At 38.9% G+C, this 20,468-nt stretch overlaps 1 protein-coding gene across 2 annotated transcripts; it reads left to right on the top strand.

The window, feature by feature from the left end:
* Positions 1 to 255: 255 nt before the first annotated feature.
* LOC118413399 (cilia- and flagella-associated protein 58-like) lies at positions 256 to 15,740 on the top strand. 2 transcript variants are annotated; one of them, XR_004830866.1, is made up of 20 exons: positions 256 to 357; positions 1,089 to 1,169; positions 1,567 to 1,782; positions 2,201 to 2,349; positions 2,933 to 3,089; positions 3,617 to 3,811; positions 4,479 to 4,616; positions 5,178 to 5,337; positions 5,535 to 5,617; positions 6,322 to 6,513; positions 7,466 to 7,627; positions 8,322 to 8,468; positions 9,023 to 9,163; positions 9,679 to 9,784; positions 10,002 to 10,119; positions 10,596 to 10,707; positions 11,334 to 11,558; positions 13,651 to 13,784; positions 14,680 to 14,911; positions 14,944 to 15,740. XR_004830866.1 is itself a non-coding variant. In XM_035816761.1 (19 exons), the coding sequence occupies exons 1-19, from the start codon at positions 349 to 351 to the stop codon at positions 14,804 to 14,806; spliced, it is 2,652 nt and encodes an 883-aa protein (XP_035672654.1). In that variant the 5' UTR covers positions 256 to 348; the 3' UTR covers positions 14,807 to 15,740. The 2 variants fall into 2 exon arrangements, 1 of the variants encoding a protein (XP_035672654.1); XM_035816761.1 differs by having other exon boundaries at positions 14,680 to 15,740.
* Positions 15,741 to 20,468: the final 4,728 nt, after the last annotated feature.

Genomic DNA, 20,468 nt, shown 5'->3' with positions numbered 1-20,468 from the left:
CCGGCTCACAATTCAAAAATACAATCCATCCGCCAGTCTGACTATTTTTAGTTCATTTTTTGATAATGTAAAGGTTCAAATAAACACAAAACTGTATTCAACTTTTCTTTCATTACTCATAAGAATGTGTGTATCATTTATGATCTGCTGGGAAGAATTGTTTTCATAAGAAGGGTTTATTTTTTCGGGGTGGCGGTATCGCACAGCGGCCTTGGTTACCACGTAAACAAGTGTCGTCACCACCCAAAGAATAAAACAGATTCACTGAAACAGATTTGAACGATCCTGGAGTTTTAGCAAGAGTTTGGGGCCATTTTATAACGAATTTTTAACCCCAAATCACACAAGATGAGTGACGTAAGTATATTTCACCCTTTATTTAATGTTGTTTGTGCCCAATAGTCGATATGCTGTCAAAAATGCTTGCAAAGTTTTCTTCACAACTTATTTGAAGTGGGGTGGGGTGGGGGGCCTTCTATTCTAAACTAAATCTAATTTCTTAAAAATTATTTGCAGACATGCACGCAAGTGGGTAGCTTAATGAATTCTGATCCAGAGAAAATCTAATTTACAAACGAGTTTATATTGAAATGCCTTTTGGTCATTGAATATTGGTTGTCAATAACTAAAATAAGACAGGGAAATTATGCAGGTCTGTTATGCAGGACAGATTGAAATCAGAGTCTTTAACTTAAGGTAACAGATTGGAACATGTGAATTGTTGCTGCAAACTAGAATCTATTTTATGTGATTGTGATTGGAATCTGTCCTAGGGCGATCCATGATTGAATCTCGTAACCTGTATAGGTTAGGATTTATCAGGATTGGTGGCCTTACTTTAGCCTAATAAACCAATCTCAGTACATGTACTGTAATTGCAAATTGTTCTATCCCCATCGTCTCCAATCAGCCCAAAAAGTCAGAGCGAGAAGTGACTTTGTATAGTGTATAATAAATGGGGAAGGAAAATGCTATCAGATTGGTACCCTGGCATCGATTGCCCTGAATCCCAATTTCTATAATGATAATGAAAACTTATGTTGTTATTTTGTGTGCTGATGTTTTTGTTTGCGTGTTTACAACTATAGGAAGCAGATAAAGGAGAGAAGTCGGAGAAACCAGCACTGGAGGAGAATGCCTTCGAGGCTCTGGAGAGGGACTTCCAGGAGGTAAACAGCTTTATTGTTTACTTGTTTATACATATTTGTTAAGTGACAAAATTTGAATTACAACGTAACTGCCAACTCATATAGGTTGTGCAGTCTGAAATTGAATGTTGATATTTGAAATGAATAATGTGATGGATCTAGAAGTTGAATCCAACATATTCACAGTTGATCATCAAGTTAGGTACCATTGTTTTTGTGGTGGATATAGCACAATGAAAACTGCATAAGTGAAACCATCAGTCCACAAATATTGTCCAATTTACTGTCACTTTTGCTCTGTGTCACTGCCTGCAAAAAATGGCTATGTTGAATATGATTTGATTCAATTCAATTCTAGTGCAAATTGCAATGCTTATGCTGTTCCATCCTAACTGCTGTGTTCATTGTATGTATACAGGTCCTCAATGAACTCATGGGAGACAAGAGTCTGGAGAAGTTTCGCGTGGAGTATGAGAAACTCCACCGCGCCCTGAAGAAGTCCCACGAGAGCGAGAAGCGGCTCATGCAGAAATGCCGCGAGCTCAACGCCGAGATCGTGGCAAACTCCGCCAAGGTTTCCACTGCTCTGAAACTGTCCAGAGAGGACCAGGACACCATCGCTTCTCTGAAGAAGGTAGCCATGCCAACAGCCTTGAAACAAGGATTTTGATCCCAAATATACAAATGATATGCAAACTAGACATGTCAGTCAATTTTTATCCCAAATATGCAAATGACACCAAAATTGGCTACTGCTGTTTAATAACAATACTACAAGGCTAATCTATGCTAGTACATATTACTTTTGACTCTACAAAATATCATCTATAACATCATGTACATTTGTATATGTCGAGTGATATTATAGTCAAGTTTGGATCTTTTGGTCATATTCTATATATAAAGATATATTACTTTTTGGATAAACGACATGGATTGAAAGTGTTTTTACTGAAATCGTATCACTGGTTTAATAGTAAGAAAAAGTCTTCTTATATGCATTATCATATGAGTGTGGGAGAACGAAACCAATGGATGATATCTTTCCTCAGGAAATCGAGAAAGCGTGGAAGATGGTGGATGCGGCTCACGAGAAGGAGCAGAGGGCGCGGGAAACCATCCAGTCGCTGAAACAGGAGATATCGAACCTGACAAAGCTGGTGGAGCAGGGCGCGGGGCTCACCATGGGACAGGAACACAAGTAGGTGGCTCTTTCACTGTAACTAGTACTGAAGCGCCAACTAGTAATCCATGATGGTACTGCAGCTTGGGACTGTCTTAGGCCTATACACCTTTCTCATGCGGCAGCCATGATAGATTGAAGACGAGGTCAATGAGGCAAACAGACAAAAATTATTTCTAAAATCAGCTCCCATTTAGTTTCTCCTCATACCACACAAATTTCACAATATAAGATCAAATGATAAATATTGCAACTAGTGTTATGCAGCGAAATATGTAGCAATTTAGACTCGTGTACTGATCTCATAGTCCCTTAAGAGATGCAAAATAAAAACATAATAATGCAAATATTTGACGGACATGAAGCCATTCTCTCATGGTCGCTTTCCTAATAGGCAGGCAATCTTTGGTTGAATTGCTAATTATGATGGACAGTCTTTTGTTTGTCTCATTGAACTTGTTTTAGATCTATCATGGCCGCCGCGTGAGAAAGGTCTATAGTATATCTAGGATGGAAATGAGTGGCAAAGACATGTGTCTCATGTATGTCTGTAAATACTAGTAACCTAGTAGTTTAAATCTGGCGTTCTCGTTACTCCCAGTGTTAACGAGCTGCTGAAGATTAAGGAGGACCTGACAAAGGAACGTGACCAGCAGCTGGAGGAGATCGTGAAGCTTCGCGAGAGTCTGGCGAAGGCTGGCGAGACCGCCATGCAGGCCGAACAGGACAGGGCTGATGCTGAGGCCAAGATCACTGAGGTAACTTTCAGATAACACACAACCATTCTATATCAGAATTTTCAATGTCAAAACTTGATGGGTAAGGGGAAAGAAAAGATACCAGAGTAACTGGTGTAATTGTGAGAGTTGACATTATATCTAAGAAAAAAGGGGTAATTCTGTTACAGTAAAAAATACCATTGAAAATGCTTTATGTGAACAGTAAACTGTATGATGTATGCATTTTGTTCTGTCAAGTAAATTGTGCTCTTGTTGTAACTAAAACTTGTATTTTTGCATTGAGAGGAAAATTACTTGTTAACTGAGATAATATTCTTAGGTTATCATTCTTACCTGTGTCTACCATTCTTACCTCAGGTGTCTAAATTGGTGTAAAGAAGTGCATCTCCTAAAAGTGTGATTTTGAGACCTGTCCTGGATTCTAACGTGTGGCTCTTAGTCTTAGATTCCAAGCCAGCAACCCTAACTGCAAGGCAACTATGCCATCCTCCCACCAAAAGTATACAAAAATGAGTCCTAACGTTCTATTGGCTCCCATTTTATAGCTGAACCAAGACATCCAGATGAGGACCAATGAGGCGCAGCGAGAGCAGCGTAAGAAGGAGAAGATGGAGCGTGAGCTGAAGAACTCCCGACAGGAGCTGGAGACCAAACAGAAGGACATGCAGTCCAAGGAGCAGCAGCTGCAGAGGAACAAGGAAGACCTGGGGAGGTTCGAGCAGCAACTCAAGGAACAAAGGGTAAGAGACACAGACAATTTCCCAAGATGTTCAGTGTTGCTAAAGAAAATCATAGACATGAACAAATTCACAGTTACTGTTTCCTTTGAATACCTGTTAGACATCAGATGCTGTTCAGTCACTTCCAGAATTCCTGGCCTTTTCCAAAAATTTGTTTAGTAGCATGAGCTTTTATACTCTTTTTCTGTGCACAAGATAAAGTGCTTAAAAAAATCTGTCCACTGATCCATCTCAAGTTCGAATGACCCAAAGCAATCTGAATGAAGATCTGATGTCAGCAACAGGCTAAAGGTGCCTGGCAGTCAGTTTTCTCAAAGTGAACATGGCACAGAGGCAGTCCCACTTCTGACACCATGTTGTGTTGTTGACATCAAAGCCAACACCAGAGATATGCCTTTTACCTCCAAGACCTGTAGTTTTTGTGTTAGTAGTTACATGGAGTACTATACCTGAGTGTTGATGATCTGTATAGATTGCTTGACTGTTCATTCAAACACTATGTTGTTGATGTTTTTAAAATAAGCCTAAACCTAAACCTTTGCAATTTTATTTTGGCCAGTTTCAATAATGTTAATTGTTTCTTCCAATATATGATAAAGCAGGTCCTACAGAGAGTTAAATTGATGTAATGATGATAATAATATTTACCAATTTTAATTTTCCACAGATCCAGAATGAGAGGCTGGTTAAGGAGTCTGACGTGTTGAACCAGCGCTTCACCAAGCTGCAGAACGACTATGAGAACCAGCTGATCAGTGCTGACCAACTGGCACAGGAGAACCAGACTAAAGTGCAGGAGCTCAAGGTACGGTGAAGATATAAGCCATGTATATGTAGAGTAGAATCAAGGGTTAAGGGATGTAGTTTTGAAATGGCATCTTAGAATTATGATAGTTTATAAAAACCTTTTGTTGCTAAAGATGGAACCATGCATCAAATTTGTATCTTAATTAGATTATTTGATAGGTTAGGGGGAAGGTTAAAAAGCCACAAATTTTTCTTCTCCAGTTTGAAAACTTACAAATTATGAAAGGGCAATGAATGATATCCATTTGAACTATGATTAAGACTAAATGACCTGCCTTTCTCTTGTGCACATCGACTGATGCTTGGCCAGTGAGCTATGGTCACTGAATAAATCACTGGGTGAACAAGGCAGTTTTGAAACAGTCAATGCTCTTTAGTAAACTTTGAAATTTACAACATAAAGAGAGAAGTATTGAGCATAAAGGAAACATGTTTTCTGAATTCGAGTTAAAATGTAATTTGTTGGATGTTACAGTTCAACCCTGATTTAGAACTTTTTCTAAGTAAACAAAGAATAAACTTTCAAGTTGATTAAGAATTTTGCCTTTTGTTTTTTCAGCAAAAAGAGGATGAGATCCAGGCCCTACGTCAGGACACGCTGCGCATCACCAAGATGCGTGAGGCAATCCAGCGGAAACTCAGACAGACTGAGGACCAGAAGGGAGAGGCTGAACAGTCTAAGGAGACCCTGAAGAGCACGATAGTCGGGCTGGAGAGAGGTGGGGAAAGTCTACATTAAACATCAAACATCAAACATTGTTGATTAAATCACTCTATCTTGATTAAATCTTAACCTCCAAGTTATGCACGCAAACTAGTATGTACATGCTCAAAAGCTCAAGAAGATTTTTAAAAGCAAAGCTGTTTTTGAGCTTGAAGATTATTCTAGTGTAAATTGTGTTGTGTTGTATTTCAGAACTGGAAGCCAGTAAAAAGCAGGCAGAGGCAGACAGAAAGGCCATTGATGATCTTGTCCGAGAAAGGGACATCCTCAACAAGGTTAGTAAAATATACATTGTTTGTACAGTTGATGAGATTCATTTTGTCCTTTATTTATATATATATTTGTTGATTGCACTAGAAGGTCTACCAATTTGAAGATCAACAAAAGATTGTAGTTCTACACCTAAAAATCTACTTTGTTCATTGGCACAAAAACATTTGCAATTCCCTAAAGATTGTCCTGTTATCGAGAGAACACAGGGCACATATATATTACTGCTAAAATGTCATTTAGATCTTGCAGACTTGTCTCCAATAAATTTTTGTGTTGTGTGACAATGATAAACTGTTACAGTAGTATACTACTACCTGTGACAGGGATATAGATAGTGTCATCCTCTATATATTCCATATGATGAGACTGTTGTAAGTACTACAACTCAAATTTGTTATAACTGTTTTACACTCCATTGTGCTGTAACTAAAATATGACAGCTATCCCAAAAACTGACTCACCGAAGGGTAAAATTCGCAGGATACGGTTGCCGAGCAAAACAGGAATTAGTGTCCTCTGTTGCAGAAGTTGGACTTTAATTTACGGACACTCTAACTAGAGACTCTGGTACAGATTTTGAGAATTTAGAACAAGCTATAGCTATGTCAGATAGGGCCCTATGGAGTGAAATATGTACTTGCCTGGTTCCGACCTCTGGTCGATGATGTATGTATGTATGTAACTAAAATATACTTGTTCCACATAGAACATGCTGAAGGCTGCAGGACAGACCCAGAAGCAGTTGAACCTGGTGCGGCTCCATGAACAGTCCAAGAAGAACCTGGAGCAGGAGATCCAGAACTACAAGGAGGAGGCTGCAAAGCAGCGCAAGATCATCTACCAGCTGGAGAAGGAGAGGGATCGCTACATCAACGAGGCATCCGAGCTCACACAGAAGGTATGTATGGATCAACCTCAGATGGCTCTCAAGCAGTTTTCACAATAGAGTTGTCCAGCAAATCTGCATTGTGTGCTAGTAGTAGCTAGATTGTGTATTGGAATTTTTAAAGCAATTTAAAAAACCTACAATGTTAAAGGCTTCAATGTTGGTTTGCTTGCTTCCTACCAAAGTATGCAAATTTATTTCCTCGAATCACCTCTGTGAAAACAGAGATATTGTTGTTGGTTTGTGTTTTTGTTTACTTTTCCTCAACAAAACCATCATCTGTGATGTGTATTGAAGAGTCAGACATCTTGATACTCCTTTTTTGACGTCTGTAACAACCTATGTCAAGTGTCGATCTTGTTGATTGTTATCAAAACAGTTTACAGTTTACTGCAGTGTGAAGTGATTAGTGATTGTTTTCTTTGGCTGATTGGCTGATGACTGCATCAACATGTATTGGCCAAATTGAATGTATCTGGCAAGTCTACTGTAGTCACATTTGGAGCTGTCCTGCTTGCCACACTTTGTGTCATTTCTGGCCAAAACAGAACTACTGTCCCATTAGATTTGATACCACTATAGTATGGACAAGGAGAATATTCAGGGTTTGACTGACAGTACTGATGCTGCATTTGATTAAGTAGATTTTTTTTAATTCACTTTTTTTATATTATTACCTTACTGTCTTGTTACCTGGTGGAATTACATGATTATGTATGTTAGACTTTAGTATATGATACCATACAGTAGTCCTGCAGTATTGTATAGAACATTTGTATCAGGCATTTTTCTATGTGCATTGGGACTTATTTCTGTTGTCAATGATTGTTACATTCATTGTAACAGTTTCTCTTGAGAGAACAAAATTTGTCAACAGCAGTCAATATATCATAAATTTTCTGTTTGCTGTGTATTGATAATTATAGACTAATAACATTTTTCATCTTTTACTTGTAATTCACAGGTATTGCAGCACATGGAGGATGTGAAGGTCCGTGAGATGCAGATCTTTGACTACAAGAAGAAGATAGCTGAGGCTGAGACTAAGCTGAAGCAGCAGCAGAACCTGTACGAGGCTGTCCGCAGTGACAGGAACCTGTACAGCAAGAACCTCATCGAGTCTCAGGTGTGGAGAACATTGTTTTTATGTGTCTTTTAGTGCTTGTTGTGTTTTTTTTCATTGAGTTGTTTTGTATGATTGTCGTCGCCATTTAGCTATTTCTGTGACTGTGCATATATTTGGTACTTTGAAATTTGGGGTTTTGGTACTTTGAAATTTATTTCAATCAAAACAGATTTTTATGCAGGCTGAAACAGCCTATTACAGTAAGTTGCATTGCAGTTTACAAAGCTCTGAACAATTTGACAGAGGAACTCATTGTGTTAAAATAATTAATAGATTCATGAATGAAAAGTTAACAAAATGTTTAGTTATTGACTTCTGGTATGCAGAAAACCCATGCCTTCGAGACAATTTTTTCAAATGATAAAAATGATGCTGGTTTCAGTCACCAGAAGTTGGTTTTGATAAATTTTTTTCCAGTAAAAAAAAATTGCATTTTTGAGGCCAGGCAGGAATTGTGTTTTTAGTAGTCAAATTAACCAAAATTTCAATAAAAATGATATCTATACTAACACAGTTCTACATTATGTTTTGGTATTTTGGACCTGACTAATTATAACTTTTGCAGTATTGTCCCACCGGGTCTGTGTTCACATCCCTAGATAACACCTTGCTGGATTTGGTAATCAAACCATGGACTGTTGACAATCAAATTCTAACTTTGAGTTTCTGCCCCCCTCCCCCTCCCCCTCCCCAGGATGAGATCACAGAGATGAAGAGGAAGCTGAAGATCATGAACCACCAGATCGACCAGCTGAAGGAGGAGATCACAGCTAAGGAAGATGCTCTGGTTAAGGAACACCTGGAGCATGAGAGGGTCCGCAAGGAGAAGGAGGCTCTTAAGGTGTGTTAGACTATGAGATTTTAAGAATGTTGTTATCTTATCAGAAGGAATTCCTAAAAGCAGAGTTTCTTTTTTGTAAACTCTATCAAACAGTGTCTCAGGTGTAATGCACTTTTGCATTCAAAGTTCTAACAACATTTGTATACTGAAAGGTTTGTATTTTGGAAACTGAAGTCTGGTTGGTGGGAAAAGGCTATACTTTTCAGGGCTTGAAATAGTGTTTTTCTCAAAGCTTTTGGTAATATCAAGTCTGCATATTTTCTAGCTAGTGGACTTGGAAGTTGCGAGCTGTTTATATTTTGATTATAAGCACCCAACATACTTGTAATATTTAACAACAGTTATTGTAGAGCAATATACCAATCACATAGAATTGCACACATCCAATTGGCAGTCAAGATCGGTATATAAATCCACTCATAGTGAAAGTTAACACATGACATCAGCTGATATCAAATGTCTTAACCTCTAGGCGGAGCTACAGCGTATGAAACAGCAGGCAGCGTAGAGTAAGGCGTACATGTATAACCCATGTTGTATGTCCGACCCTTTAGGCAGAGCTACAGCGTATGAAACAGCAGGCTGCAGAGAGTAAGGCGTACATCGAGGCACAGGAGGCCGAGGAGCGTAAACTGCTGAAGATCATCGCTGAGGCAGATGCTGAGAGGATGAGGCAGAAGAAAGAACTGGACCAGGTAAGACTGTCGCAAAGTTATGATGCTTTAACTAAGACTGTCACAATGGTTATAAATCAGAATCATTCCTGGCTGATACTGATTTAACCTTGTGTGGGAGAATGAACTGTGCTGTACATATTTCGTGAATCACTAGGTGGCGCATGTGTACAGGAAAACTCTCAGGGCATGATCATCGTACTTCATGTCATAACGTCCTGTCGATTACATTGCTTCCTTTTATTTTGTACATTCATTAACTTTTGCCATCTCGATTCAATATGATTTTGTGAGGGAACAGGAAAATACAATCATGATACCATGGCATACAAATTTGGAATTAAATCACATGCATGGAATTCACCATTACTTTACAACTACATTTCTTACTGTCAGCTTTTCTTTGTATGGCAAAGTTACCACAAAGTTGGCTGAAATATGTACAACCTAAATTTTCCATAACAACCTTACATATACTTACATGTTTTGGCGCCTATTGCAAAATGACATGTATCTAAAATCTGTTTTCACCCCAGGTGATCAGTGAACGTGATATTCTCGGCACCCAACTTGTGCGCAGGAACGATGAGCTGGCCTTACTGTACGAGAAAATCAAGATTCAACAGTCCACTCTCAACAAGGGTAAGGCATCTGATACATGTCTTTTAAAGAAATAGATCACAATCACATTTAAAGAAATTATAGATGACTACACTACATTAAAGGAATATGAAAATAAGAATTTAAATAAAAAAGAATTAAGACTCAGATTCTTCAATTGATCTCTTAAAGTAATAACATATTCTAACATCTTCAGCCAGTTCAGGGCTTCTAACTGAATTATCTTATGTCTGTCCAGGGGAGATCCAGTACAGACAGAGACTGGAGGATATCCGCCTGTTGAAGCTGGAGATTAAGAAGCTGCGCCGTGAGAAGGCCATCCTCACCAAGAACTGTGCCAATGTGGACGATCTAAGGTCCGTCACCGTCCAACAATGTTTAGTTTTGCCAAAACTTTTTTTTTCCAATCCAAGCGAGCATCCACTTTGGTGCTTATTTTACTCAAAGATATGATCTATACGTATGTAACTGGTGTAGACACTAAAATTTCAATTCAGAATTATTATAGAATATCCTTTTAATTTAAAGGATACTTTCAGCTACATGTATTATATACAGCAAGTCAAAGTGTTAAAAAGATGAACTGATTAGATAAACCAATGAAGACTGTCCATCAAAAGATCCCCTTAATGAGAGAGAGGATTGACAAGTTTTCAAAATGTAATGTTCATTGTGTTTTATGCATTTTTACATCTCGACCAAAGTGCGCAGGACAATGGGGTCGTTCTATTGAAAAATGCCCTTGAGATATTCATAACATTATAGGGCAATGAAAATACAGAAATGACAACAAATGTGTGTATGAGATTGTTTTGTTGTTGTTGTTGTTTAGACGTGAGGTGTACCACATCCAGCGGGAGCTGCTCCGTGAGCGCACACGCTGTAAGGCTCTGGAGGAGGAGCTGGAAAACCCCATGAACATCCACAGGTGGAGGAAACTGGAGGTACGGATGGTAGCAGGTTACAATAGAGGTTGACCAGGAGACTCTAAAAGGGGTTGTAAACATTTCAATCAAATCTTCAACATGTATGTGGTTGAAATTTACAATTTGAAAGATCTTGCAGTCTAAATGAATGCAAGAGAAAAGTTGTTTGCCATTGCTTATCTGACAAAAGATATCTTTATCATTCACATACACACACATAAGCACACACACAAACACACAGAAATGTAAGCACACATACAGTTGTAAACACCCATATGCATGCACACACAAACACAGAGTAATAAACACACAAACACACAATCATACACACTCATTTTGTCAAACATACAGCAGGAGTCTCCTGCTGTAGTATCATCTGTACATGGGCAACTGTGTGGCCCTAGGGTTGGGTGCTGCCCTGTATGCCATGGGATGTGGGAAGAAATTTTAGATTAACATTTTGTTTTGATTTGATTTAAAAGATGATGTAGATCCATCATGTAACAACTCCCTCCCTGCCCGCCTCCCCCCTACAGGGCAGTGATCCCAGCACATATGAGATGATCCAGAAGATCCAGACCCTACAGAAGTAACTGTAGATCCAGCATAACTAACAACTCTTCCCGCCCGCCTCCCCCCTACAGGGCAGTGATCCCAGCACCTATGAGATGATCCAGAAGATCCAGACCCTACAGAAGCGCCTGATCCAGAAGACTGAGGAGGTAGTAGAGAAGGAGCTGCTGATCCAGGAGAAGGAGAAGCTGTACGTGGAGCTGAAGCACATCCTGGCGCGCCAGCCCGGCCCAGAGGTCGCAGAACAGCTCCAGATCTACCAGCAGGCTCTCAAGGAGAAGAACAAGCAACTCAAGGTGAGGAACCTTCAGATTAAGATGTCTTCAACTTTCATTACATCGTAAAGTTTACCTCAATGTATTATAGTTCATTAACACAGTGTGTCAGGCTCTCCATATGGACAACTATATCTGTACTCATTCTTATGAAAGCATTACATGGTAGGGTTTTCATCTTTGCACCTGTCCAGAAACATAAAAGATTTTATAGGGCTGCACATTTGTAATTTGATCAAAAGAAGCTACTCCGTGAGTTTGCCTGCGAACTCTCTACACCGTTTTGCCACATCCTTAATACATCATTCCAGGAGGGAGTTGTACCGAACCAGTGGAAGCAGGCGGTCGTTGTGCCCCTTCCTAAGACGCACCCTGTCAGTTTAGACCAGCTACGACCCATCTCCCTAACTTCTCAGTTTTCGAAAATAGCAGAGTACTTTGCATTGAAGTGGATTCTACATGACATTAAGTTTGACAAGAGACAGTATGGCAGCCTTAAAGGTCGCTCAACCGTTCACGCCCTAGTCAGCTTAGTGGACAGTCTATGTAAAGAAACTGATTCCTCAAAATCCATCTGTACCTTGGTGGCTACTGACTTTTCTAAGGCCTTTGATCGAGTACACCACAACACAGTAATCCTAAAACTGTTAAACAAAGGTCTGAGGCGCGAGTTGATTCCTTGGGTTTGCAACTTCATCTCCAATAGGAAGCAGTGTGTTCGGTACCGTGGTGCGCTGTCCAGTTGGGAACATCTCTCCTGTGGTGTTGCTCAGGGCACCTTACTCGGTCCCATCTTGTTTCTGACCCTTATTGATGATGCTGCAGGAAACACCAACATTCCTACGTGGAAGTACGTGGATGACATGAATCTGCTGGAGTCCAGAGCCCTCCACCAGCCTTCCACCCTTCAACATGAGCTGGACGAGCTACACGCATGGTCTACCAGCAACCACATGCTGTTGAACAGTGGCAAGTGCCTCACTATGCATGTGACCTTCTGTCGTAACCCTCCACTACTCCCTCCACTTCAGACTCGCGACACACCTTTAGCCGTTGTTCCTAGTCTTAAGGTTCTTGGACTACACATCCAAAATGATCTGCGATGGGACAAACAGGTTGCCCAGATGCTAAAGTCCGCAGCGAGGAAGCTCTACCTCCTCAAACGGCTAAGAAAGTTCGCTCTGACATCAGCGGACTTGACAGCGATTTACACTGGCTATGTCAGGCCCATTCTTGAATATGCGGCCCCTGCATGGTCACCTGGGTTGACACGCACCCAATCAGATACACTGGAGAGAATACAGAAGCGAGCGTGCCGCATCATCTTAGGCAACGCCTACACAGGCTACCTTTCTGCACTGAAAACACTCGGACTCGTGACCCTAGCGGAGAGAAGGGAGAAGCTCTGTCTGAAGTTTGCAAGGACATTGCTGAACTCGGAATTCAGAGAATGGCTGCCAGCTACTAGGTTCCAGATCTCGGGACGAGCCACTAGAAATAGCCACAAACTGAACGGTCATAAGTCTAGAACAAATCGATATAGCAACTCACCGATCCCGTATATGAGCAACCTGCTCAATGCATCCGGTCCATAATTCCAGCATTAGTAATACTCCCCTGTTATCAGACAATCGTCAAGTTTAAACAATGTATACATGTATATAGTATTTATTCCTAGGAATGTGTAATATTCGACTCTTTTTATTGTGTGTTTTGAATGTAAATTGAAGATAATTCAGTGGTCCCACTGCGAATTTTCAATAAAGTCATCATCTCATCTCATCTCAAAAAGACAAGTCACAACTTTAAAAAAATGTCTAGACACAACATTTTGTTATCATCATCATGGTAGAAGTTGTGACTGTCACAATATCTAATCTTTACAAATATTGTAAAACACATGGACTAGCCCCCTGCTGTATAGTGCTTGCAAATTTTTTTGGCTCAAGTAATATAGAAATATAGAATGTGCAATACCTTATTCACCAACATATGTGAGAATTCACTGAATGGTTTTAACTAACTTCATGTCAGTTACAATGACAAAATTAAAGTATTTTCAGTAATTGCTATGGTATGCCCATCATTAATGATTCTTCTTCTCCTGTCACAGTCCATGGCATCTGAGCTGAACATGTACGACTCCCAGAACTCTGAATACAAGTACGAGATTGAGCGCCTGGCACGGGAACTACAGGACGTCAAGAAGAAATACTTCATGCAGAAAAAGAAGGAACAACAACAAAAGTAAGAAATTCATATTAATATTATATCCTTATATCTTTCTAACAATAAATGATGTACATGTACAATGTAATATGTTGCAAAATAAACTTAGTTATTGAAATGTTTATTTAGAATTCTGTATGTTTAAGATCTATGTAATTTCATATGTAATTGTCCTTTATCATATTACATACTCATATTTAAAGGGGCATTCCACTACAGAAGGGAGTCTTGTTTTCCAATAGATGTGGCAATGAATACATAATCAGCCGAATCCTGTGGAATTCACCTTGGGATGAATTAGGTTATAATGACACTCACTAAACCCATGCAGATCCTACCCATGCATTCCCTATACGCATAGACACTGTGTTTATCGTACATATTTTCGGAATAAATGAGGTACGCTAAGCACACCGAGAAGGCCAATTGCTCATAAGATAGCAAAAAATACAAGAACAAGACGAGATTTCTTAGCGAACCTGAAATTAGTTTTGTAACCTTACCTAAAAGTTTTGCATTGTATTCAGCCATAGGATTAATTCAATTAGAGGGTACTTGGGGAGTTTAGTAGAAGACTGAATGCTTTTGAGGCATGTGGAGCAACTGGGTACTTTATCGTATAATGTGAAGTAGTATGCATTTATTACTTCCTAAAATTAATATCTGTCGGAAAATAACACTCCCGTGTGGAGTGGAATGCCCCTTTAAAAAGATATGGTAATGTCTACAAAATGTATGGCTACAGCACATTGTACATTGAATTTCAAAAATCTGAGAATGTTAATGTAAATAAAAAATGCAACATTTATAGTGTAAGGTAGATGATCTTATGATCAGCCATTGCTTTTGAAATTTTACATTTCTTGACTGTGATTGGTTAAAACTAATAATTACTTAAATTTGTTATTTACAGGGAGAGAGAGCGAGCCCTACAGCAGGCAGGTGCCCCCATCATACAGCCCCAGAGAACAGACCAGCCACGCTTCACGGGCGGGGGGTTCAACCTCAGACAGCCACAACAAGCCAAAACTGTCGCATAGAGTTCTCACACTGTTCTTAAATACACTGGTGTTATCTCAACATTATCGCCAATGGATTACAGTCAAACCTGTCTATAATGACCACAGTCAAACTGTTGTATCTATAGTGACCATGTCCGAACCTGTCTATGGTGACCAGTCAAGGGACTTGGGAAAAAACAGTGACCACTGTTTAAGACAAGTGGCCAATATTGACAGGCGGCCACTATAGAAATCATGTGTCAATGGGAAATACATGTATACAAATGGTCTTAAAAACCATCAAAAAGCGGCCACAATGGCCAGGTGGTCTTTAAGCATATGTGATCGCTATAGTACAGGTTTGACTGTAATGTATTTGTAGTTAAGATTTTCACTTTGTGCAGTAATTACTATGAATTCTATACTGTCACATAACTCTGCTGCTCAGAAATCTTACAAAAAGTGCCACAACATTCCACAAATGCATGTCTAGGGTTGGGATTAGACTACATTGCTTATGTTGCCACAAATGTTTAGTGAACATTTTAACAGAATGGATTACAAAATACAATAGCTGAAATACTTTTATTTCAATTCTGGTACTACAGAAATTCTATGATTTATCTGTTCTTTGAAAGATTGTTGTTGAACTTGATAGCATATTCTGCCTATATAATGTTGATACATACAATGTAAACAGTAGGATACTGGCCCATGTATATCAGCAAAATGTTTGTTGTAGAATTCTCTAAAACTGTACATTCTGTCTTGATTCATTTCAATCACAATGAAAACACCTTTCTCTTTTAGATTCCTGTGTATGTTTAAGAAAAAGGAGTAAAATATTACTTTCACATTATTGGCAATTCTGTATATCTGCAAACCAGCACATTTTTTTACTGATCTCACAAGATTTCCTATGTATACAAGCACACAGAGACAATATCTGAAATAAATGATATTTCTTTCAAAATGTTGAACAAGATGATTATGCTTTCTGATGTGTTATATCATTAAATACATTTATTTCATTTCTTGTAATCTTGCAAATTAGCTATTCATCAAGCATACTTGATATTTAGACAGATGTTCCTCTCTTTTTTAGTCATATGTTTGAAAGTACTACATGTATTATCGAAATCAATGCGGTGGATTCATGAAATCCCCTCATCAATCATGCCAATTTACTCATGACCTACATAATTAGCTTATTACGCCAATCATGACTTGATTTATCTACATAGTGTATCTGCTTCAGTACCATAGAAAGGCGATCTGCAGGGCAAAATTTAAGCATTTCTCATTTTTTGCCAACACCTCAAGTTATGCTATTACACACAAACAAGCTGACAAACACATGGACTCATTAACATAACTTTGGCGACAGTAACCATGGCCTACCCATTGGGGCATGCAATTACCATTAAGGCCACAGCAAGTAAATTTTATGGATGACATCCGCGCGCTCATTAATTTTCGCCTGATTTCAGAAAAAAAAACAAGAATTTTTTCTTCTTCTTAGACGAAAATGGGTAAAGAGTCGATTCCATATTACCGAGAGGGTGTTTCTTGCCTTTTGTTCTAACAATTTGGAAATCTTTGTAACAATCTAACTGTGATAAGTAACTGTTTAGAACTATTTACAACATCTATGTGACGTTCTAAATGTTTCTATAGTATTCAAACATGTTAGAAACATTTCTAACATCAAATACATTATTTCTGTTAGTTTCTAAACTGTTCCAACATAGATGTATCATTTGTGATCACATGTTCGAACATGGAAACAATATGATGAAACTGGGTCAGTGGGCTGGGAAGAGGGCAATTCACACATCCCTGCCAAGTGCAGGAAATAATGTCTGTCTGCCACATTCTCACAAAAGACTCACCAGTGAAAATCTAAAAATACAAGAGCCAAACAAAGGACCAAGCTTAGCAGCTTTGTTTATGGGGTCAATAAAAGTTTTTATGGAGGGAAAAAATGACACAAAATGTTGGAACAATAACAAAAACACATAGATGTTTGAAAATTGTTCTAAATAAAGAGATAATGATCATATCATTACTTTCCCAAATGTTCCAACAAATATAAAAAGGTTCAAACATGTTTAAACTTTCATTTTGAAATGTTTGAACAATTTCAAACTTTAGTGACTGAAATGTTCTTTTACTCAAAATAGTTCAAACTTATTACAAATATTATTTCAAAACCATCTCGGTGACTTGGAATTGACTCTAACCTAATCACTGAATGTAGAAATGACACTAGAGACTCTGTAGCATTGACTGTAATTGCAGAGGTGCAACTTGATGGATAGTTGTAAAAGTGGCACAACTATGGAAGCTATGAGTGTAGTTGCCAACATGGTTAATGATACCAGTCTACCACACTATTGTCACTTTAACTGAACTGGTGCACTTCTTAAATACAGGAATCAATGCCTTGTTGGCTGTGATGCCATATTTTGTCACTTCAAGTCTTGTTACAATGTCTATTTTGAAAATTTGCCATCTTGTTTCTTTTACCCATCTTGTTTTTTTTTCGCCCTATCTCATTATTTTTGCAGTCTGCAGAGGATGTCATCCATAAAATGTACTTGCTGTGGCCTAATGGTAAAAATCACTTCAAAGAACACTCAAAAGAAGAATACATTTTGACTCTTCTAAGCAACTTATTGCAAAATTAAATATAGAAATCACACCACGACATAAAATGTGATAGTTGGAAGTGTTGCTATAACTTGTTTTTGAATGATTCAGTGCTAGTAATAGTCTACTAGTTTTGGTCAAATGGGACAAAGCTCCGCATTAGTTCACACAGACTCCACATTGAAAAAGGTCGACATAACCACATTCCTCTGGAACAAAGAATTTGACAATACTGTAACTTGAATAAGATAGAGGATGAGTGTCATTTTATTGCTGACTAACAACGAAAGAAACGTCCTTTTTGAAAATATACAACACATGTTCCCTAATTTCCGATACTTGAATACCACGGAAAAATTCATACTTCTCATGCAATTAGATAAACCATACATTATTGCTTCCATCTGTCCTTATGTTTATAACTGTTTTAAGAAGCGAGAAGAAGTTGAACTTGTACATACTAGAACGTATTATGTAGAGGTGATGAGGTACCTTTTTTTTCTTACGACCTGTACGTAGCTTGTTTGAGCACAAATGTACAATAAAGGTCATTCATTCATTTATAACCGATTCAACAAGTTTAGGGTCTTTCCTATCGCTGTCACCCCCAAAATGCCCAGATTAAAAAAAAAAACACCAAGAAAGGCTCTTCAATGGTCTAAAGCCTTGTTTTCATTTGCTCTCTAACCGGGGGCTCTAGGCGCAGGCGCTAATTGTTGTGTCTCCCCTAAAAAAATATGTAACTAGAGTTCCACGAACACATACCTTTGCCAAATAAACCAGGTTTGTTATGTAGAAAGATGTCTGTAGACAAATGCGTTACTCATTTCATATATTTTCTAATTGTATGCTTGGAGTTGGTTTATAAAATTTCAAGTCTTCTTCACTTAGGCTTTTTACATGCCAAAAATCAAGACGATCTGTCGACACGTTCATATTTTCTCATTAATTATGTAAATGAGGTCGTCACTTGCATGATAAATACGTATTGACATTTCTCTCTTTCTCAGCTACATATGTGACACGTTTTAAAGTCCTATCAGGGAATGTAGTGGATTTATAAAAAAATTCTCATTAATTATGCAAATTAGCTGTTGATTTGCATAATTGGTATTTCATTATGTAGGTATTCACTTACGCTACCTACATACCAAAATCATGATGATCCGTCAACATCTTCATATTTTCTCATTAATTATGCAAATGAGATCGTCATTTGCATAATTGATATCTATTGACATTTCCCACGTTCCCAGCTACAAGTTTCAAGTCCTATATGTGACAAGTTTCAAAGTCCTATCATGGAATGCAATGGATTTATAAGCTTTCCTCATTAATTATGCAAATTAGCTGTTGATTTGCATAATAGGTATTCCATTATGTAAGTCATCACTCATTCTATCTACATACCAAAAATCATGACGATCCGTCAACACGTTGTAGAGTTATTCTTGTCCAAAGTTTGAAAGGAAACCGGTGCCTGCAGTTCCAAAAAAGCCGCTAGGGGGCCCAAACTCACAGCACTTACTCTCTGCCTCGAGGGCTATCTACTACTTAAAAATCATGACCACAGCATGTCCAGAACACGAGATATAAAAAATTGAGTTTCCGCTGCAGTACCTTAGCAAGCCGCTAGGGGGTCCATTATCGAACTTGACCTTCGTTTTCCCGACCCCTACCAAAATATTATCGGGATCCATCCAAGGCTTCTCGAGTTATGCTGTTGACACACACACACACACAGAGACACACACATAAACACGCCCAAAACATAACCTTAGCCATTCTGGCAAAGGTAAATATTGTCCCGGTGTTGTTCGTGCGTTCCAAGCCTCGTTTTGCCATAGATGATGCCAGATTGCGTCATACGTGAATAGGTATTTGGTAAGTAGCCTATCCTAATCAAGTATCCCTCCGCTTCAGTGTAGAAGACATCTCACATGTTAGGTATGGGGATTGATATCGGGTGTTAGTGGGACGTCCTCCACTGACGGAGCAAAACTTCTCAGCAACGAGAAATACTAAATGCTCGGGCGTTTTTTTTTTTTAACTTTCCCCCCATCTCCTTCCCTTCACCAACCCATTTATTAATACCGCTCACGTAACTCTTACTCTTCATGCCATTGCTTCCTTCTCGCTTTCCTGCGCTCGGCATTCACTTGGACTGTCTGGATGGATTTCCTTTGTTCTGTGAATATTATACCCTGTATACACGTGGCAGGCATCACCTGTTTCCCTTAATCTTTCTCACCTGTTCTTGATTACATTTGTTAACTTTCTACACCTGCGCTTGGGATTACTTGATTAGAATAAGTTCTGCGCCACAGCATGTTTCGGGCATGTCCCCGGGAAAGTCCCTGGGAAATCCCCTTGAAAGTTGAATATCCACAATGATACAGACTCGGTTAAAATTGAGACGGGGATAACGTCTTGCTGTGTGTTTAAGCTTTCGGCCACGCTTTAAGATGCTTAAGTCAAACTCCTTACGCCATTTACCTTGTCAAGCTTGACAAATCTGGAGGTGAAGACCTGAGGCTTAACATGCTGCTAAGTATATTTTGAAGTGATTGTTTTTCATGTTTTCCCCCTGACGATTGGTCCAATGGATTATTCCAGTTGGTCAATTCGTGGTCATTTAGATTTAGTTTCAGCTTAAAAGCTGCGGACGCGCTTCTTGATTGCCGGACGCCGTTTCTTGATTGCCGGACGCCGTTTCTTGATTGCCGGACGCCGTTTCTTGATTGCCGGACGCCGTTTCTTGATTGCCGGACGCCGTTTCTTGATTGCCGGACGCCGTTTCTTGATTGCCGGACGCCGTTTCTTGATTGCTGGACGTCGGAGATATATCTCACACTTCCTAGGTTAATCTTTTGTCATCAGTGAAGTTTTTTTTACTATGTAACATATCGTATACATAATGATGATTAACTCATTCTACTGAAATTAATTTTCTTGCAGGTTGTTCTTATTCAAGTATTCGGGGAAGAAATGACAGAACAGCAGGCAGCGGCATTTGCAGCTGAGAGGAACGGTAAGTGTTAAAGTTTGC

Source organism: Branchiostoma floridae, chromosome 4 (genome assembly GCF_000003815.2).
Source record: "Branchiostoma floridae strain S238N-H82 chromosome 4, Bfl_VNyyK, whole genome shotgun sequence".
Classification (NCBI taxonomy): Eukaryota; Metazoa; Chordata; class Leptocardii; order Amphioxiformes; family Branchiostomatidae; genus Branchiostoma; species Branchiostoma floridae.
Note: the sequence above shows the minus strand (reverse complement) of the source record. Positions and strands in the feature narration are given on the sequence as shown.